The sequence below is a fragment of the Sceloporus undulatus genome, chromosome 1 (genome assembly GCF_019175285.1).
Source record: "Sceloporus undulatus isolate JIND9_A2432 ecotype Alabama chromosome 1, SceUnd_v1.1, whole genome shotgun sequence".
Classification (NCBI taxonomy): Eukaryota; Metazoa; Chordata; class Lepidosauria; order Squamata; family Phrynosomatidae; genus Sceloporus; species Sceloporus undulatus.
Window position 1 is genome coordinate 203,872,811 of NC_056522.1, and position 19,737 is coordinate 203,892,547.

Genomic DNA, 19,737 nt, shown 5'->3' on the forward strand with positions numbered 1-19,737 from the left:
ACTTGTGACCTCATCACCCACAAGTTTTGAATTTCTATGGCTAGCCATACAGTCTGGCTGTAAAGGTCTTTCTTGTGCACCAGTTCACTTCATGCATGTGAGGATGTGGACCAAGTCTATGAAAGCTTACACTACAACTTCTTTTGCTCAGTTAGTCTCAAAAGTGCTGCAAGATCCCTTTGCTTACTCATTCATATATATTTTTGTGTGTACATGTTCCTTCAAGTTGCATTTATATATACTGACAGACAAATAAATATCAGGTATTTTCTATTCCTGGCATGAAAGGGAGTTTTCTTTAAAGCAAACATTCTTTAAGGCAAGATTCATACAGATAACATAACAAAAGTACAGTAGTTGGACATAGAATGATCCATAAAAAATTATCAAAAATATCTGAAGAGCAAATGAATTTTTCATAGATGATAATAACCCTTCCCTTTCAATTTGATTACTCAGATGCTTTACGGACATTTTACCTTGTGCCAGCCTTTTAAAGGCCATTTCCTTTTCTTCAGCATGAATCCTTCATGTTTGTCTGGCTTCTGAACATTAGTCTGACCAATTTTCAGACCTTCTATAATTTCCCAGCTGTCTGGCTCCTGAAAGTAGAGAGAGTGGGGAAAATCAGCAAATAAACTTGTAATTTCAATATTGTCTAAAATGGGTCTTTAATGTATGAATTGTATTTTTAAACTGTGAGGATGGAAATCCAATAGGCCAACTTTCAAGGTGAACTCCCTCTTTGACATTACGCTAACTACACAAGATTTCTTACACAAAACCGCCATTAAACAAGGATAAATATGACCATATAATTGTGGAGTAAAATCACTACACAAAGTTTCCTACATCACCTCTGGTTTTGATTGTGGCTGCTTCAGGGTCTTTTTAAAATTGTTTTAATGGGAATACAGGGACTTGGGGATAAAGGAGCAAACCTCTTGCATTTTGTAGCCATTTTAATTTGTTTTGCAGGGCTTGGAAAGTGAAAAATTATCTCATTTAAAATGTTTATCTATTAATTAAAACATTTAATGCTGGTCTCTTTTCAAAGATCTCGGGACATACAATACAACAACATGACCAGTTTTACATAATGTAAACAGTAAAAAAGATTTTAGAATGCTAAAAAGATATTAAACAATTTTAAAAAATAAAAGAAGCTAGGTTAAAAACCAGTTAAAATATATTAAAACAATTTAAAACCATACACAGGTACGGCTCTGTATAAAACCAGTTAGGCCCTAAAGGCTTTTGTAAAGAACCATGTTTTCACTTGGTGCTGAGATGACAACAATGTAGATGCCAATTGGGTCTCTTAGGGGAAGGCACTCTGTAATGAGGATGCTACAGAAGAGAAGGCCTTCTCCCATATCCTTTGACAGCATACTGCCCTGATTGGAAGGACTCTACAAAAGATGTCAAACACCAAACCTAATTGGGGAAGGGGGTACTGGGGGCTTTAGGGGGCTTCAAGGACCCAAGGGCTACACACAGCCTGTTTGCCCCTCTTCTATCCCAAGTTCTATGAGAACTGAAGGCTAGCTACCCCAACAGCATTCACTCAGCCGATTATTTATTTATTCATTTATTAAAGTATTTATAACCCAAAGATCTCAAGGGCGGCTTACAAAGAACATTAAATCAAGTTACACAATTTTAAAAAAATTAAAAAAAATTAAATTAACTAAAAATATTAAACTTCAGTAATAAGTTACAAACAGATTTTAAAGATTTTGAAAGTTTTTAAAACGATGTACAATTGTATTTTGTATGAGTTAATCAAATACTTTGATAACAACCAAGTTTTAACATGGCTCCAAAATTACATGGGATTTGGAGCCTGCCAGGGGGAGGTTATTCCACAATTGGGGTGCCTTTGCTAAGGAGGCCCTCTCCCATGTCCCCACACAGTATACTGATCTCACTGGTGGGACATGGAGGAGGCCAGTAGATCTTTATCCTTGGACAGGCACATATGGGGGAGGCATTCTCTCAAGTATCAAGGCCTCAAGCTGTTAGGCCTTAAAGTGCCATCACAAGCACCTTGAATTCAGGCTAGAAATGTAATGGCAGCCAGTGCAGTTCTTTTAAGACTGGGGATATGCTTTCTGTATGGTACTCCAGTCATCAGTCAAACTGCTGCATTTTGCACTAGCTGTTAACTTCTGAGTTGTCAGAGGCAGCTCCATGTAGAGCACGTATTACAAGTCTAATCAGGAGGTTACCAGTGCAAGGACTACTGTGGCTAGGTTATCTCAGCCCAGAAAATGCTGTAGCTGGCACACCAATTCAAATCTAGTGTCAAACATTCTGTGTTACAGAGTTCACTTGGGTCTCCAGTGACAAGGATGGATTTAGGAATATTGCCAAACTATGTACCTGCTTCTTCAGGGGACATGCAATCCAGGACAGGCTATTTATCCAGTTCTTTGACCCAAGAACCACCAATCCACAGAGCCTCCATCTTATCGGCATCCAGGCCTTGTCTGCACTGGCCAGGATACTCTGGGGATAGCCCAGAGTATCCTGGACGCACAGCTGCCCAGACCTGCCCCCATTACACAGCCCTCCATTCTCACACTGCAGAGGCTGTCTGCACAGGCACAAATCATTCATTCTGAGGTCAGAACAAGGTTCCCAGTAATATGCTGGCACCTTGTTCTGACCTCAGAATAAGTGATCCAAGGTAGCAATGGATGCAGACTAGCGTGAGATGTCTGTGCAGACAGCCGCAGCATTGCAGGAACTGATGGCTTCAGATCTTCCTGGATGACCTGAAGCAACAGGTAAGCTTTTAAAACACTGTGTTAAGTGTGTTGTGTCCTAGCTCTGGGATGGAACATGCCAGATGTCATCCAGACTGCTTGCACCAGAGTATCTCAATAACTGATCTAGAGATCCCCATGTTCAGCAGTATTCTGGGCATGCTTCTGTTTCAAAAGGAAAACTTAAGATAGATAGATAGATAGATAGATAGATAGATAGATAGATAGATAGATAGATAGTTCTCAAATGAACGAACAGCACAGTCAGCTTCCTACCTCTGATCACCCAGTGGTGGTGGGGAGCTGAAGGACCCCCCTCCTTCTAGGCTGGCATTGTCAAACCCAACAGTTACTTTAAAAAATTATTCCTTATGTAAATTATTACAGAGCCCGCTGCAATGTAATTTGTTGCCACTGTTGTTATACTGTGTTAGTTATTCCCTTCTTGTTACATTTTTTTTAAAAATGGGATTTACAAGAGAATAACATAGAACATGAAAATTTCCACTCAAAATGCCTGCTAAATATTTAACCGTAACATATTGCTTGTTACAGCAGTAGAGAATGCCTTTCACATTAATTGCCTTACTTTTGAACTGTGCCATCATTATGCTTGATAACTTCAACCCTGTATCAAGAAAACAGACCTTAAATACACAAAACTCAGAAGCAAGCCAATCCATATTGTTTTACATGAAGGTATTTAAGTTTTGTATGCCATTCCCAACCTTTCAGGCCTTACTTACTTTAGATATGATGACTGGTTCATTTTCTAGCAATGGTTTGCCAATTACCAGATCTGCACTTCCTGCAGAAATATTTCGTTCTAATATATGGCCACTCTGAAACAAACAAAAACAAGGAGAGTAAATGCTCTTCCATACATGAAACAAAGAGAAAAGGCTGGCAACATTTATAGAGATGTATTGTGTTCACAATTCCCCCCCCCCCCATTACCCTCTTATGTGAGAATTTTTTTTAAAAAATTCTAATATTTCATATTAAAACTGTGAAGTTTAATTACAATTAATTGTGAGAACAAGTGTCCTGTAAGATATCACTGTTACCCCAAGAGTAGCTGCCTTGTGTATCTTCAGATAGTAATGTAAATCACAAACCACTCAAATTAAAAAACAAAACAAAACTGGGCAGTAGTATATTGTTCAGTCTTGCTGCATTTTCTCTTGGAGACTGAAAAAGTTGCTTTTTGGATTGCACATTTCTTTTTATTATACATTAGCTGAGGGATCTGCAGAGTTATAATTGAAAAACTAACTTTCCCAGAATCTCTTTTCTTCTAATTATGCTTATATGCAGTGCCTTTTCTTCAGGTACTTATAGCAACCCTCTAATAATTCTGTAACTTACTCCTGAAAGGATAAGCAGGAGTTGTTATAAACATTGTCACATGTTATAATCATTTGTCACATTCAGATATGTGTTCTCCATTATACCCTAGCTGAGCATTCACACTCACATAATTAACAATTTTGTAAAGGGAGGAGGGGAGCAGTTCCTATTAGCTCTATCACCCTTTGGGGGAGATCATAGATACTGAAAGGAAGCTGCTCTGTACATGTCCCATGGAACCCTCCTTTCTGCAGATGATCCCTCATCAGAGACAGGCAAACCATGGTCCTCTGCACATCAGACTCCAGCTCCCAGGATTCCTCATCAATGGATTTAGTGACTAGAATTGATGGGAACTAGCTGTCCAACAGCTTCTGGAGAGTCATGCATTGACTACCTGGATGTAGCAGGCAAGTTCAATGGGTCTGTGATGATGGGGGTATGATAATAAGGGCACAACCCAGCTCTAAAACTCAACTGACTGTTAATTATGTGAGACGGAATGCTCCAATGGGATGCAGTTTTGATATACTCTCTTTGGATTTTGTCAAGCAAAAAATGTTATATATCTCCTATTTCCATTAAATGTTAAAACTTACCATGTTGGCATTTCTGTTTATTACTTGTATTTGATAGATTGCAATTCACTAAATTGCACTGCTTATGTCTTAAATATATCAACTCTCTCTTTATGCATGACTTAGACAGATACTTAAGCCGAGCAACAGAAATCATCATAGGCATTTCTACAACTGCTTCCTCAAGAGTTTTTAACTGCACAATACTTCTACTATGGAAATGTCAAGAACATGTAAGAGCTTACTTGAACTCTCTGCCCTTTTAAAAAAATCTTAATTATTTTAGCATAAATGTCATTTTGACATGAGACAGGTGTGTCTCCTTAAAGGAAAACAGCATTAGAAAATAAAATGTCATAGAAATACATTCTAACCAGTTTTCATTCTTAGAATTATTTAAAAATAAGAAAACAGTAATTGTTTCCCCCTCCTAACCAAATTCCAAACCAAGAATATAACGGCAGTTTTTAAATTGCTGTAGACTGCAAATGTTTAAACAGGTTCAACCATAATGAAGGGAATAAATAAATCATCAAAATTCATCCCTCTGTGCCTCTCTCTCTCTCTCATGCACACATACCCACAGAAGTTTTATATAGGCATTGTTCACATCGTCAAGCTGAAGAGAGTGAACACACAGCATCTGTACACATGGGCCAGATGGCCCATGTTCTCCATGGCCTTATGTCATCCTGTATGGACAATTCAGGCCAATAACCCTGGGCTGGGATTGTCTAGTTCACATGTGATCCAGGACCAATCCCTGCCAAAGGGGTCTTAGTGTGGGGCAAAAAGACCAGCTGTTTGCTGCTGAGTTGTTTTTTTAAAACGCTGTGGTGATATCTGGCACACTACATGGCCCCACATGCCTCTTACTTGCTGTCATGGTTGCATCTTCTCTGAAGGCCCCCATCATGACCTGTGATGTTGAATGGGAGTGGCTGGCTATATGTGTGTAGGCAGGTGCCCCATTTCCACCCTTATGGGCCTTGACAACGGCCATCAGAGAAGACATGGTAGCAGCGCCAGCATGGGGACTGATCCAGATGGAACCAGGGGCAGAGTATCCTGCCTGTCTGTTCAGACCCACGGAGAGTTTTTCCCAATCTTCTCCTTGACAGCTGGTAATACAAATGAAGTGCACGTGCAACCTTTTGTGGAGATGGCACTAGTTGAATATATGATCTGCCACTATTATCTGGCATTTCACCACAGAGGTACTCAATCTCAGTTTTATAGCAGTGAAATAGGCCCTAATTATAATTACTAATATGCTTACAACTTTACTTTCTTAGGCAGAAAAACTAAAAAGAATGATCAGGTAAGTCATCACATACAGCAAAAAGATATCCTTTCCTAATGGCAAGTGAGGTTCCAGTTCTCAGCACAGTGGAACTGATTTATAAATGTAATGCAGGTAAGAAGTTACGAGCATCTATTCCAATTTGGCAGCCTCTCCAATCTTCCACCCAGAACCACTAAGCCATAGATCACTGTTACTGCTGTGTTTGCCTGCTTGAAATAAGTAAATAGTGGAGCACTCTGTTCTCCACTACCTTTCTTGCTATTATGAAAAGACAACAGAAGACAGGAAGGAGGTTGAGATTCTTTTCTTCTGCAGGGAAAATTAGGAACATTTCTTTTTCTTTTTCCTATCTGAAAAGAAGCCACTCTTTTGTAAAGAAGCCACTCTTTTACTCATGTTGTATTCTGCTTCCTTTTGTGGTACTTTCATGGACCAGTAAGTATATAGCTCCCTTCTTTGTTTATGACTGAGGAGGGGAAAGGAGTTAATGCTTTGTTCCCATCTTGCTTGCTGTTTCACTGCCATCATTACCTGTTCCACAACTGTACTGGAGGTAATTAAGAAGTCCGGCTGAAATATTCGGCATGGCTATGCATGCATTCTGACATTAATTATTTTCCCCACTTTTATATTTAATTAATATTTCAGTCAAATAATTTCCAAAGCACTTCAGTCTGATAAAAGGTAAAGGTAGTCCCTTGATATGAATGTCTAGTCATAATTGACTGTAGGGGGCAGTGTTCATCACCATTACTAAGCCAAAGAGCTAGCGTTGTCCGAAGATGACTCCATAGCCATGTGGCCAGCATAACTGAACAGAACATTGTTACCTTCCCACTAAAGTGGTACCTATTTATCTACTTGCATTAACGTGCTTTTGAACTGCTAGGTTTGGCAGAAGCTATGACTAGTGACGGGAGCTCACTCATCATGCGGCACTTGTGACAAACTGTCAACTCTCCAACTTTACGATTGTCAGAATTGGTATCTTAACTACTAAGCCACCACATCCCTTTTCAATCTGATAAAGAAAACCAAAAGTAAAATTAAAAAATTCTAGAAGAATAAGAGATAATTAGATATAATGAGATAAACATGGTGTTCTCGGGGCCACAATTCCTTTGATAACTTGACTGCAGATAGAGAGAAGATTATCATGGTCAAGATGATTGATGTGAAGATGGGTGAGTTGATTTTTCTTCCTGCAAATCTTGAACCTCTGGGTAGTTTCTTCTTCCAGCTTTGAAGTGTACACAGCTAGGCAGGAAGGCTTAGGGCAGCTACTAGAAAAAACTGCTAGGCATTGGATACCTCTTCTTCTGTCTCTCTCAAATCCTTCCCTAGATAGTGCCATCCCACCCACACATCTGTCCTATCATCTTGGAAAATACATGGCTGCAACCACGTATTTACCAAAACAGCATCTAGTTTACAGTAGGTTTGAATGGATTTTTCTACATGATTACAAAAGTCCCCCTGACCGTCACCTTCTCTCTTGATTACTGATCCCTTTCTAAAGCAGCAGCAGAAAGTAAAAGATAACATGGTGAGTAAAGGGCTCTTATCAATGTTATTTCAAGAAGCAAGCTATATGAAGAACATTTATGTCCACTAACATCCAAACTTCACTTTCACCAAGTATAAATAACAAGGAACAATATAAAGAAACTGCAGCATTTCAATATAAACAAATAATATGTTATCTTTCACATACCTGCCTGCTTTCCCTCTGGGAAGATGATGAAGAAGAGGCACTTTTATGAGATGGTGTAGAGGTTTTGTGAGCAGGAGATATACCTTTCTCCTCTGAACTCATCTCTGCAGCTAAAGTCTTGTGATCTTCTTTCACAGATAAGACCACATTAATCTCCTTTCAGTCTTCAATATAAAGAGGGAGCCAAATAATTTTCAGCATTATTCCAGTTCACAGTGCACCCTTTACATTAAAGGGGGTGATTAATTCAAAAGGCATCAAAACCAGACCTTGAAAGAAGAAGGAAAAGATTTGGAGATGACATATTCCATAACACATTCCCCCAGTAAATAAAAACAAACACATGAGTGGTGACTCTGTCCCCTTTGTTACATCTGAATTCACCAACAAATTAAAATATGGATTTCATGCAAATAAAAATGCAACTAATCAGAAAATAGCAGGATTCTGAGGTGGGGTCCTGGAGGTAACTATAAAATATTTTCCCAATATAATTGGTCTGGAAAAAAGGGAAGATGATTCCTTTTCAGAGGAAATTTCTGGTTTGCAAGATTTCCGACTAGTACTTTCTTTCTTACAATATATTGAGTATTTTCTCTTGCTTGGCTTCCCAAGTGACAAGTTATGTTGAAGCTAAAATTGTTTTAAAAATCAGCTTTCCCTACTCTCTGCCCACCCCACCACAGATTTGTTTAGAAAGGCATGCATAGGTGGATAGCAAATATCACTTAAAGAATATGTAGGAAGCCCAGTATCTATGGCAACCATGCCATCTTCATCTTCTCCACATATGAATGCCATTGATATGAATGTGACTATTCACTATAAAACAACAAATGACTATCTTCCTCAAGATTCCAGTGCACTTTGCAGAAATGATATGAACTCCATTACATTTGGAGCCGGAGTAAGAAAAGATTTGAGATGAACAAATTGTCAGATAAGAAATAACAAGGCTGTTAGATCTACCAAGGTTTTGTCTACGCTAAGCTCTGTGGTAGATAGTGTATTGTTATATATTGTAGAATATTTAGGAGTTGAAACTAGAAATGGGTTTCTCACTGAGCAGTGAGCATTTGACTGTTGGGGCAGCTTGCATGTGTGTATGTATATACAGATCTCTCTCTCTCTCTCTCTTTAATATCTATCTGTCTATCTGTTTACACACATGCCTCTGTAGAAGGCTTTATTTCAGAGGAAGGAACTGGCAAAACCACCTCTGAGCATTTCTTCTATAAGAAAACTCTATGAAATTCATAAGATTTCCACAAGTACACATTAAGGCAGTGGTGTCACTAGTGGGGTGCAGACCACACCAGGTGACACTACTGCTCCTCAGACATCTATCTGCATTTGGACAGAAATGAGCAGTAGCATTCACCTGTATCTCTTTAAAATGCTTTAAAATGCTGAAGAGATAGTACGAATGAGCTGAGGCTCTGTGGGAGGAGAAAGGAAAGACTCCAGGTTTGTTTAAAATAACATTTAACATTTCAAAATTTATTTTTTTTTAAAAAAAAGTAATTTTTTTAATTTTTAATTTTTTTAAAAAAATAACATTTTACCAATTTTTCACTTTAACTACAGGAAACCAGGTATATGTAAACACATTTGTTCTGTTCATAAGATAATGTAATTTAAAGATATAATTTTAATTTTGCTAGTTGTTTATGTCACAACAATTACCATTACATTCAGTGATATATGAGAATTACGATATATGAATAATATTAGTACAAAAACATTACTAAGGATTCTGCATAGTGTAGTATGGGAGGAGGTCAATGGGAGTGTGTGACACCATAAGCTACTGGAGCGGATGACACCAACCCTAGTCACACCACTGCTTGAAGGCACACACATATAGGATTACCCTGGGTTTCTAATCATGTAGAAAGCCTCCAAGTATAGAGGAAATTCTTCTCTTTAAAGTGCTGATCTCCAGATCTGCAGAGCAACTATGGAGGTTAACATACTTTCCTCCACGCATTTACTTTCCCCACTTCATAAAAACCTGAATGGGGCTAAAGCCTACTGAACACCTTGGTGAAAGTATCCATTTTTTCCCTGAGAAATCAAGCAAGAAGGCTTGAAGGTTGCCAGTAGTGAGAAACTGTTAATGGATAACAGTAAGAGGGCTATTGTCTAATTATCAATGTGTGTCCTCTACTAATTAAATTAAAGAGAGCTTCCCTAAAGGAAAGTCAGGGTACATAGATAGTGTACACCTCTGCAACTGACATATTATCACCTTAGGCACACAACCATTAGGTACTTTCAAGATCACTAACAACAGCTCATCCTCCATCCAGTCCCCTACTGACTGCTTATAAAAAAGCCCTTTTTTTGGATATTCATGGGTAAAATGATGCATCCTTCAATTTATCATTTAATCATTTGGATGTGAATTTGTGAACAAAGATATATTTATCACACACATCCTTTCTGTAAAATTAATTCATATATCATTCACTCTGGCCTAAATCTGATTATGCGTTTCAACTACAGTAGATCCACAGAATCAGTGAAATTTATGTAAGTACTGTCTTACCAAGTTGTTATTTATTCAATGGATCTGCTCTAGTTGATGCTAACAGTTGGATTTAAGACTCTTAATCTAGCTTCTTAGCCTAATTTTCAAGATGTTCCTTTCTGAATTTCCCAAGAAACTGACTCTCCAACTTTGTGTTACAGCCATGATGAGTTGTGCATGCTGTACTTTTTGTCATTTCTGTTAGGGTTGTCAGAATGAAAACTGGAAACACCTCCTATACTTTTAATTGTTGTGTAGAAGAGGGAATTTCAGCAGGAGTTGCTGGTTTCCTAGTTGTGTGCAAGCATCATCTGCTGAATTTACCTCTTCTACATAAGCATTAAAGGTACAGAAACCATTTCCAGTTTTCAGACTGCCAGCTCGAATGCCAATGACATTTGTATACATATATGTTCATATGTGTATGTGAGAGACAACACATGGGATGCATGTGTATGGCTCTCTCTCTGTGTTGTAATGTTAGATTAGGAAATAAAGCTTTTATTTATTAAGTGCCTGTCCTCACAAAACTAATGTTTGAGGAAGAGCAAAACAGGGCTCACAAGATATTAGCCCTGGCACCAGTTTTCTCCCCATTTGGGAGAAAGGTGGGAAATAAAACAATCAAATAAATAAATAAAATTTTCAGTGCTAGATTTTAACCTTGGACAATGAATTATAAGTAACAGAAGGAACACATGCAGGCTACATTTTTCAGCTTCACCAAATTTTATAGTTCAGTGTAAAGTTTCTAGGTGAGAACATGCAATGTTCAGACATGACTGAGCCCCATAAGGCTAAATATGACATGCTTGTTTCTCCTAATTTTGGGGTATCAGCATCTACATTTTAAAAAGTAGTCGCACCCTTTGTCACGTTCTTCAGTGTAAGAACACAAGCTTCGCATGCAGAAGGTTCCAGGTTCAATATTTGGCATCTTCTGATAGAGCTAGGCAAGAACACTGCCTGAAGTCTTGGGGGAGAAACTGTCAGCCAGTGTTAACCACACAGGGCTACATGCACCAATGGTCTAATTCTTATTCACTAATGTGACCTACAGCCAGCATTGTGTAGTGATTTGTACACTGGACTACAACTCTGGAGATCAGGGTTCAATTCCCTGCTTGGCCATGGAAACCCACTGGGATTTCTCTGAGGCTGAGTGTGTGTCATCTGGGGCCTGTCACACACTCTCAGACTCAGAAAACCCAGTGATAGGGTCACCTTAGGGTCACCATAAGTCACAAACAACCTGAAGGCACATAGCACCAACAACGTAACTTGAACCCTGGATGCTGCAGTCCCAAATATCATACTTGGACTCTTCTAAGCTATGGAGTTATGTACATTTTGAGAATGCAGTCAGATACTGTTGTCCTTTGCAGTAAATACAGAAATGGTTGCATTTACAAGTCTATAACTATGTGCACAGCTACTCCCATATACTGTATATACTCATATATAAGTCTAGAAATTTTAGTAAAAAAATCAACCCAAAAAAACTGGGTCAATTTATCCACAGGTTGATGTAAGCACTGTACTTTAAGTCTTATATATGTAAAAGAAGAACCATCCCCTTTTTCTGAAGTGAGTGGTAAAAGGCGAGAGCTTAGTCTATCCTGGGAGCACCAAAAAGAAATATGGGTCCCCTCTACTCTCTCATCTATCCAGTCTTTAGGATCAGCACAAACAGTTAATGTCTGCTGGAATTTTCTAAGTTCTTTGGCATGATTTCCCTTTGCATCATCCTTTACATCCTTTGTTGCATGCCCCTAAGTTTTACCTTCGACATATCCATGGGTTATATCAAAATCCATAATTCTGGCCCCCAAACCTGCCCTCGACTTATACATGAGGTCGACATAGTTGAGTACATACGGTAAGCTATATGAGAAACTTCTAAAAGGATCTGTATTAAGTCTGTTATTTCAAGATGACACACTTTCTTGATTTAGCACAAATAAAAATCAATTCTACTGTTTGAAATAACTGTATTTTAAAAGGTTCTGCATACTGCAGCAAAAGAGCAAAAAATTAATTTCAGTTCACTGAGCTGTACTCAAGAGTTTATTCAAGGAGTAAATGGTAAAGATTTCTAGCTACCTTTGGTGAACAGGAGGCATTAAATACATTTGTGGTCTAGATCTTCAGTAAATGAAAATCTAAATGATTGATATGTCTGGATTCCATTCAGTTAATGAATGTGGACAATTTTATGTTTAACATAGGAGTTGTGAGAAAGATAAACAGATGTGGCAGCTGGGATCTTTTAAAATGCATTAATAAAAACGTAAGCATATAAAGGGTTGATTACCATTAAAGTCCTATATTGTTTGGGTCCAGTTTACTTACAGGATCATTTCAGTCAGTCAGGACTAGGATGGCGACTGTCATCCAGAGGACTTTTCCCCCCCCCAACCATCCCCAAACTGTGGAATGACCGGACAAAAGAGATTTTAAAACTGGATATACTGTCTGAATTTAAACAGCACTAAAGACCAGCCTCTTCTGGCAGGTCTACCCAGATGCTTTTTAAATTAGAAATTTTAAAGGATGAATTGACTGTTTTGAATATGTTTTGGCTTTATATGTTCTTTTAACAGGGTTTTTTAAACACGTCTCATGTGTATTTAACTGATGTTATGTATCTAATCTATGGATGTATTTTAATCTGTTGTGGTTCTCCTCTCCAATCTTTACTGTTGTTGTTGTCAGTATTAGAGCCACACATGGTGCTACTCAACATCTAACCAAAAAAGAAGACATTTTAAGAACTTGGGGGGTTGGGATGTGTGAGCAAAGGTAAATAGGACTTTGCTCTATAGCAGTGATTCCCAAACTTTGGCCCTCCAGGTGTTTTGGACTTCAGCTGCCAGAAGCCCCAGCCAGCTTTGCCAACAATCAGGAACTCTGAGAGCTGAAGTCCAAAACATCTGTAGGGCCAACATTTTGGAACTATTTGGGTCAGTAGCATCTTGGGAAAAGAACTAAAGACTAAAAGATAAAAAAAAATCAATGTGTTAGTAATAGACTATTGGACTATGACAAACGAGACTGAAGTTCAAATCCTTAACTCGCTCATAGAATGATTAAGACAAATCTGAAATTGTGACGCTGTTATTAAAATTATTTTGTACTTGTTATAGCATTTGAAAATAAATTTGTTACCATTACTCCATCTTACTCCTTAGTTTTCATTATCTGCTTTAAAGGAAAAAAAATGAAGTTTCCATATCTCAGGGTCTGGCCCCTTTCCCTAAGCTTTGGGATAAGGGGAGGAACCTCAATACAGAATATTGTGCTGTCTTGAACAAAAGAGAACAGTTTTTTAAAGTGTTTGCCACTGGCTCTGCTACTGCAGGTGGCTTCAGAGCAGCTGATACAGACTCAAAGTTTTTCAGACCACAGCCTGTACCAGGGCTCAGTGAGAAGTAATAGACAATGGGGGACAACAATAAGCTGCCTCAATAGTGTATCAGGAGTTGCTGAGTATGGTACTACAGGACTGTTGCTTTGTGGCTTGTCCTGTCTTCTTGTTAACTTTCCTAATTCTCTTCCTACTTTCCTCAGCCTACACTAAATGCTTGAAGTCACAGTTTTTGGACAGGGGTCACCTTCAGGGGGAGGGGGATATCAGCAAAAAATGAATGTTCATCCTTTCTCCTTTGCAGCTGCTGCAGTGCCACTCTACTCATGAATAGAGCACCATTGTGGCAGCGAGGTAGGAAGGGCTGCACTCAGCCTTCTCCTTCGCTGCTGCAATGCTGTTGTCCCCAGGAGTAGAACAGTGCCATGGCAGTGAAGTTGGGAGGGATGCGGAGGAGGCCATGACAAAACCAGGAGAGGGGCACTCAGCCCTCCTCAGCCCGCAGCAGGAGGAGGGCCTTACCAGGTTTTACCCTCTTCTAGGGTGTCACTTGGTGCAGGCCACACCCTTGCATCCTCCTACTGTCACCACTGGATATCATTAAGCATGATAGATTAGGCAGCAACCACGGTTGTTTAAAGTATGTTATTCAAATAAAGAAGTCTAACAAATTAAAAGTATTTCTTTGAAAAAAAATGGCTTTGAACATACGCAATAATTTTCCCTAGCTCTGTCTTGACATCTCAACAAATGTTTCCTTTAAGAACGCATGAGAGTAGTAGGCTAATTTTCAAAGAAAATAGAAAGTTTTCCAAATTCTGCCATTAATGGGCTGATTCCATTAATTAGTGCCTCTCTCTGGCCACCCATTCCATTCTGTTTAATTCTGTTCCATTCTGTTGTGTCCCATCCCAGTCAGCTTGTAGAAGGCACCCTCATCCTTAGGATAATAATCATCATAATAATGATGCCAAAATTATCAAGCATTTTTGGTGAGGGGGATAAGTAAAATACTGCGATATTCACCATGTACCAACATCTGATATTCACCTTTTCCCAACAATGCTTATTTTTAGACGCATGTTGAAATCTTACTGTCCTTACAAATTTTCCTTCTGTAGACCAACCTACCTTCTGTTTTATGGACAATATACAATAATTTTCTAATTCTGTATACTGTTTGGGTTGCATATTTTAGCATTATTGTACATTAGCTCTATAGTGGGACCTCAGTATCCATGGGGGATCTGTTCTGGACACCCCCCCCCCCAGAATACGAAAATCTTCAGGACTTCAAGTTCCATTATCCCCAGTGGCAGTGCATGCATGCAGCCACACTACCATTAAGGATAATGGGACTTCTGATGAATGACAAGTTCATAGATGGCAAGTCCACAGATAACGAGGCTCCACTATATATGGCTTTTAAATATATATAGTAAGTAAATAAGTTTGTATGTAAGTAAATTGACACTTGTTAGAATTTATTCTTGGACAGAACATTTCCTGCTACTGCATGTGGAACATGAAGTGTACTCGTTTGAAGATCCTCTGCTATAGAAAAGAAATTCACATAATCATGTAAATCCCTGAGGGAAAAAATAGTGATGATTTGGTTTGTTTATTCTAGCAAAATTTATTGGGTTGAATTCACTTGATGTTCAATAATTAGCCTTTCCAAAATATACCAAAATATTCATTCCTCCCACCTATATTCTATAATGATACGCTGAATACACTCTAATTTGCTTTTTACAAAACATAGGTCTCATACTGTAGGGTCTTGCTAGCTTAAAATGTTTAAAGCTTTGGACTAAATTCATCAATGGTGACCTTAAATGGATAGAGGAGGTCAAACCACAGATAATCAGATTCTGATGACAAGAGGTCAACATGACATCTGCCTCTCCTATCTGCTGCTTGGCTACATGATTGAGCATACATCTCTACCCTTTCAGAGCCTCTGAAGCATATATGGTAATCAGGAGAGTTCCACTGAATTCAAATTACTAGGTTAAATGGTAATTTAGCAAAGAGGCTCCAATCCTTTTCATTCTCTAATGTCCAACTTCGTGACTGAAAAGGTCTGTAGTATTTATTTGTGGCACACCAATAACTCAGGTTCATGTGACTGTGGGTTTTTTGTTTTGTATGGATTTTTTTCCATGTGTGCCTCAGAAATTTCCTAATGGAACAAAGCAGCACATCTGCAAGCACAATGCATGTCTACAAACCCAGTTTACAACAGGACTGCATGAAGATGCATGTAGAAGTGAGATTACACATAGGCATTAGCCTTACATCCTTGCTTCAAACCATTTCAAGGCCAACAAAAACCTATAGGTCCTTCTAAAGATTGATCTTGCTGGTGAATGGCTTATGCTGCTGGAGCTGACAAGGAAAAATACTACTGGTGATGAATAACAAACCTATCCGCTAGAGCTGGCAATAATCTTTTATTCTAAGAAAATTACTTATTTTAAGAATGCTGCAATTCAAATCAATTCTATAAAATGCATGACTTCAGCTTCAGACTATCTACTCCTTTGAAAACCTAAGTAGTAATAGAAATATTGGGGGGAAATTCCTTAATTCTGTAGCCCTTGCTCCCTGATAATACAACAGACACAATCACACTTCAGCAAATGAAAAAAGCGAAGGAAAGCTAATGACAAGTACAACTGTTATTCTAACAATAATGAAAGGGACTAATAAATTGGGTATGTATGCCTTGGGCAAGCCAAATCAGAACTGGTTTGTGTTTTTTCTCTCAATCCAGATTGCTTATCTGTTTCCAGCTTTAAATTTTCTCAGTTGAATTTCTTTTGGAAATCAGGGTTTTATTCAAGCACACAGGCAAGAAACACCAGCCAAGCACCTGAGATCAAACATATTTTTTTCTCCATGCAGTATGAGACCACAGTTCAGGCTCATGGCATTCTGGGATCTGTAGTTTTGTGAGATATTTAGCCTTCCCTGTCAGAGAGCTCTGGTGCCACAAAAAACTACAAATCCCAGGATTCTATAGCATGGAGCCATGTCATTAAAGTGGTGTCAAACTGCATTATTTCTGCAGTGCAGATGCAGCCCCAGTTGCAAAATACATTCTCTACATGTTCAGAGGTTTAATTCCTATCATCACTAGCTCTTTGGGATTACCCCTGAGAAAAACCTATATCCAAAGCCTGCTGCTAGTGAATACAGCCACAGTGGACTAATGGGCCTCTGATATAATGCAGATCTTTAGATTACACAATGAGTGGGAAAGATGATATTTCAAGATCTTTGTATCTCGTGGTTAATATAGCATACTCAGAAAGCTCCCATTGTTACTCAGGCTATCATGGAGTGCTTGTGTGGAAGTGGGAAAATTATCCCAAATCTTCATTTCCCTGATAAATGTAAATTTCTGATTTTTATCCTAAAATAAATCATGGCTATGTGTCCTTGAATGTATATTTTATTTAAGCTTTCCTTTCGTCTTTCCTTTCTTCACCCATTAGCAGCTGTGCAGTCCAAATACATTAGGATTGCTCTCAACGTACTGTTTAGTCTATCAAAAATATCCCTGCTGAGTGTGTCCTTGCACTTGTGCCAGCTTTAAATTTCAGAACAGTATAGAGTATTCTCAGTTACATCAATCCCTGTATTCTATACACAGAAAGAGCAGAGGAGGAGAAGCTCTTCTCCTTTTTGACCAGGGGTAGGCAACCCTTTTGAGCTGGGGGCCGGGTTGCTGTCCCTCAGACAACTGGGGGGCCGAAGCCAAAAAAATAAAAAGTAAATATTTTTTTAAAATTAAATAAATAAATAAACCGGGACAAATGTAGGACAAAATTTTCAAATGGAGGGCACTTTTTAAATAAAAAATGGAGGACATGTGAAAAAAATTGCTGATTTTTTAAAAATGTTAAGATAAATGCATGTTTCTGAGGCTTCTATAGACAATTGCCCCAAAGGCCCCGGTGGCAATCGGCGGCAGGACTGGGCTGGGGCCGGTCCCAAGGCCTTGCCGGGCCGCATCCGGCCCGCGGGCCGCAGGTTGCCTACCCCTGTTTTTGGCTATACTGGCTTCTTGTTGCATGCTAAGAGACATTGTGTTGGCTTCTGTATTGATGCTTTGGATGAGTTGCTCAGAATCCACCTCCCACCACTTCAATACTGTAGGTATTACAAATCCTTTATGAATCACACCAAATGAGACCCCATCAAACAGCAAAGTCAATCACCACCAGGCATTGCATATTCCATTACTGGATTATATTTACCAAGCTCTTGCAAATATTTCTTTCTGAGAACTTTATCGCACCCGCTTTCCCCCCCCCCCATTACGGGTACGGGAAGAGGATGCTCATGTGCGCGTGCTCGACCAGCCAAAAATGGATTTTATCGCACTCCAAAGTGTCCTCCAAAAAGGCCCTGTTCCTTCCCCCAGCGCCAAGCCATCCCCATTCAGTGCTGAGGGGCGCCATTTTCCTCGGTTGGAAGACTTCCAACCAGAGCATTTAACACCCCTCAGCACTGAACGGGGATGGCTTGGCGCCAGGGGATAGAACCAGGCCTTTTGGAGGACGCTTTGGCGTGCGATAAAATCCATTTTTGGCTGGTCGCATGCGCACACGAGCATCCTCTTCCCATACCTATAACGGGGGAAAAGCGGGTGCGATAAAGTTCTGAATCTTACACTGAGATTTATGTTCAGTAATGTTTTCTACAAATATACCATAGCTATTCAATTGTAAACGGTCTCCAGCGTAAGGAGCAAACAGCAATTAGTTAAAAATGAACAGGGGTGAAATTTCTCCCTTTTGCAACAACCTCTGAAGCTTCTCTAATAATAATAATAATAATAATAATAATAATAATAATAATAATACATTTGTCCCTTAACTGAGAGACCATGACAATCCAAAGATTTTCTTTCCAGATACACACACTATATAGGGGAGGGGAGGAGGGATGCAGACCTTGTCAAGATTTGAGAGAGCTGTTCAAATGATTTCTACCCCTATCTACCTACTCTCAAGACCAAGTACTCACAAATCTCCTGCAGCCCAGAGTTACTTTGTACCTTGGCTGGCTTTCCTGCTGAATAGCTTATATCAGTGTTCTTGAGCTGTGACCTGTGTAAAACTGCTTCTCCTGTGCAGATCTCTATATAATAACTAGCTATAATGCAGCCTGACTTCCCTTAATAGCTTAGTAGACAGATGTATGCAGGAGTCAATCTGCTGAATGACCTATATCTTGCTTATAGGCAGTCTTTTCATAGCCCTTTGTGAAGTAGAATGTTCCCAGAAAGGGTTACTCTCTATTGTTTCTGGAAATTTAAGCAGTACTGTTGATTCAGATTAATGGAGAGTACCTCCTTATGCCTCTGCAGCAGGATCCAAAAGCAACTAATTTTTACAACAGGCTAAAATGCAGTTTTTGCAAATAATGATCCATAAAGAAAGACAAAGTACCTGTTTTCAGAACAAAATATATACTTAAAACCAATACCCCTTTGTTGCATTCAAGTTGGATTATCCAGATTTCGAGCTTTATCGGAACATAATATTTTCTTGGAAAGCTAACTAGCCATGTTAAAGCACTCATTATACACAAGTCTTCAGACATTTTTCTCATAATTTCTTTAAAAGCAATCACATAAAGCTGTCAAATCTGAACTTATAAAAAAATTTGAAGTGAAATAATGACATTTAATATTTTCCATTTTAAACCCTAATATGAATTTCACATCACAAGATAATCTTTTTTGAGCTGTAACTCAATTACTTTGCTCACATTAAAAAAAGAAACAAACATCTGAACTGCCTTTGGATGTTTCCTTTATTTTGCCTTCAATATTGGATAGCTGAAAGATGACTAATTCAGTAGCAGTGCATATCCTATGTTAGTGTACACTTAACATATTCACTTGAACAGGACAGAAAATGTGGATAAAATGGGATCTAAGATCTACTTAAAATGGGGGAGAAAAGACTGACTTACCACAGGAAAAGACACTTGGAGGCTGTCGGCACAATAGCCAAAGAAGAAGGCAGGCAAGTTTATACTGGAGAACAATGCTCAACCTACTTCAAAACAGGTTAAGAGCACTTGTTCCTGATTTCAG

At 38.8% G+C, this 19,737-nt stretch overlaps 1 protein-coding gene across 6 annotated transcripts in view; it reads right to left on the minus strand.

The window, feature by feature from the left end:
* Window positions 1–19,737, minus strand: part of OSBPL6 (oxysterol binding protein like 6) — an 85,780-nt gene that overhangs the window by 52,273 nt on the left and 13,770 nt on the right. For 4 of the 6 annotated variants that reach the window (XM_042476651.1, XM_042476641.1, XM_042476617.1 and 1 more), the window contains exons 2-4: window positions 7,720–7,988; window positions 3,518–3,613; window positions 480–602 (exon numbers count right to left, since the gene is read on the minus strand). In XM_042476651.1, coding sequence (XP_042332585.1) covers window positions 480–602; window positions 3,518–3,613; window positions 7,720–7,821 — 321 coding nt within the window. In that variant the 5' untranslated portion in view covers window positions 7,822–7,988. Of the gene's footprint in view, window positions 1–479; window positions 603–3,517; window positions 3,614–7,719; window positions 7,989–9,100; window positions 9,120–19,737 lie in introns of those variants that run through there. The other 2 variants (XM_042476636.1, XM_042476658.1) reach the window with 2 other exon arrangements.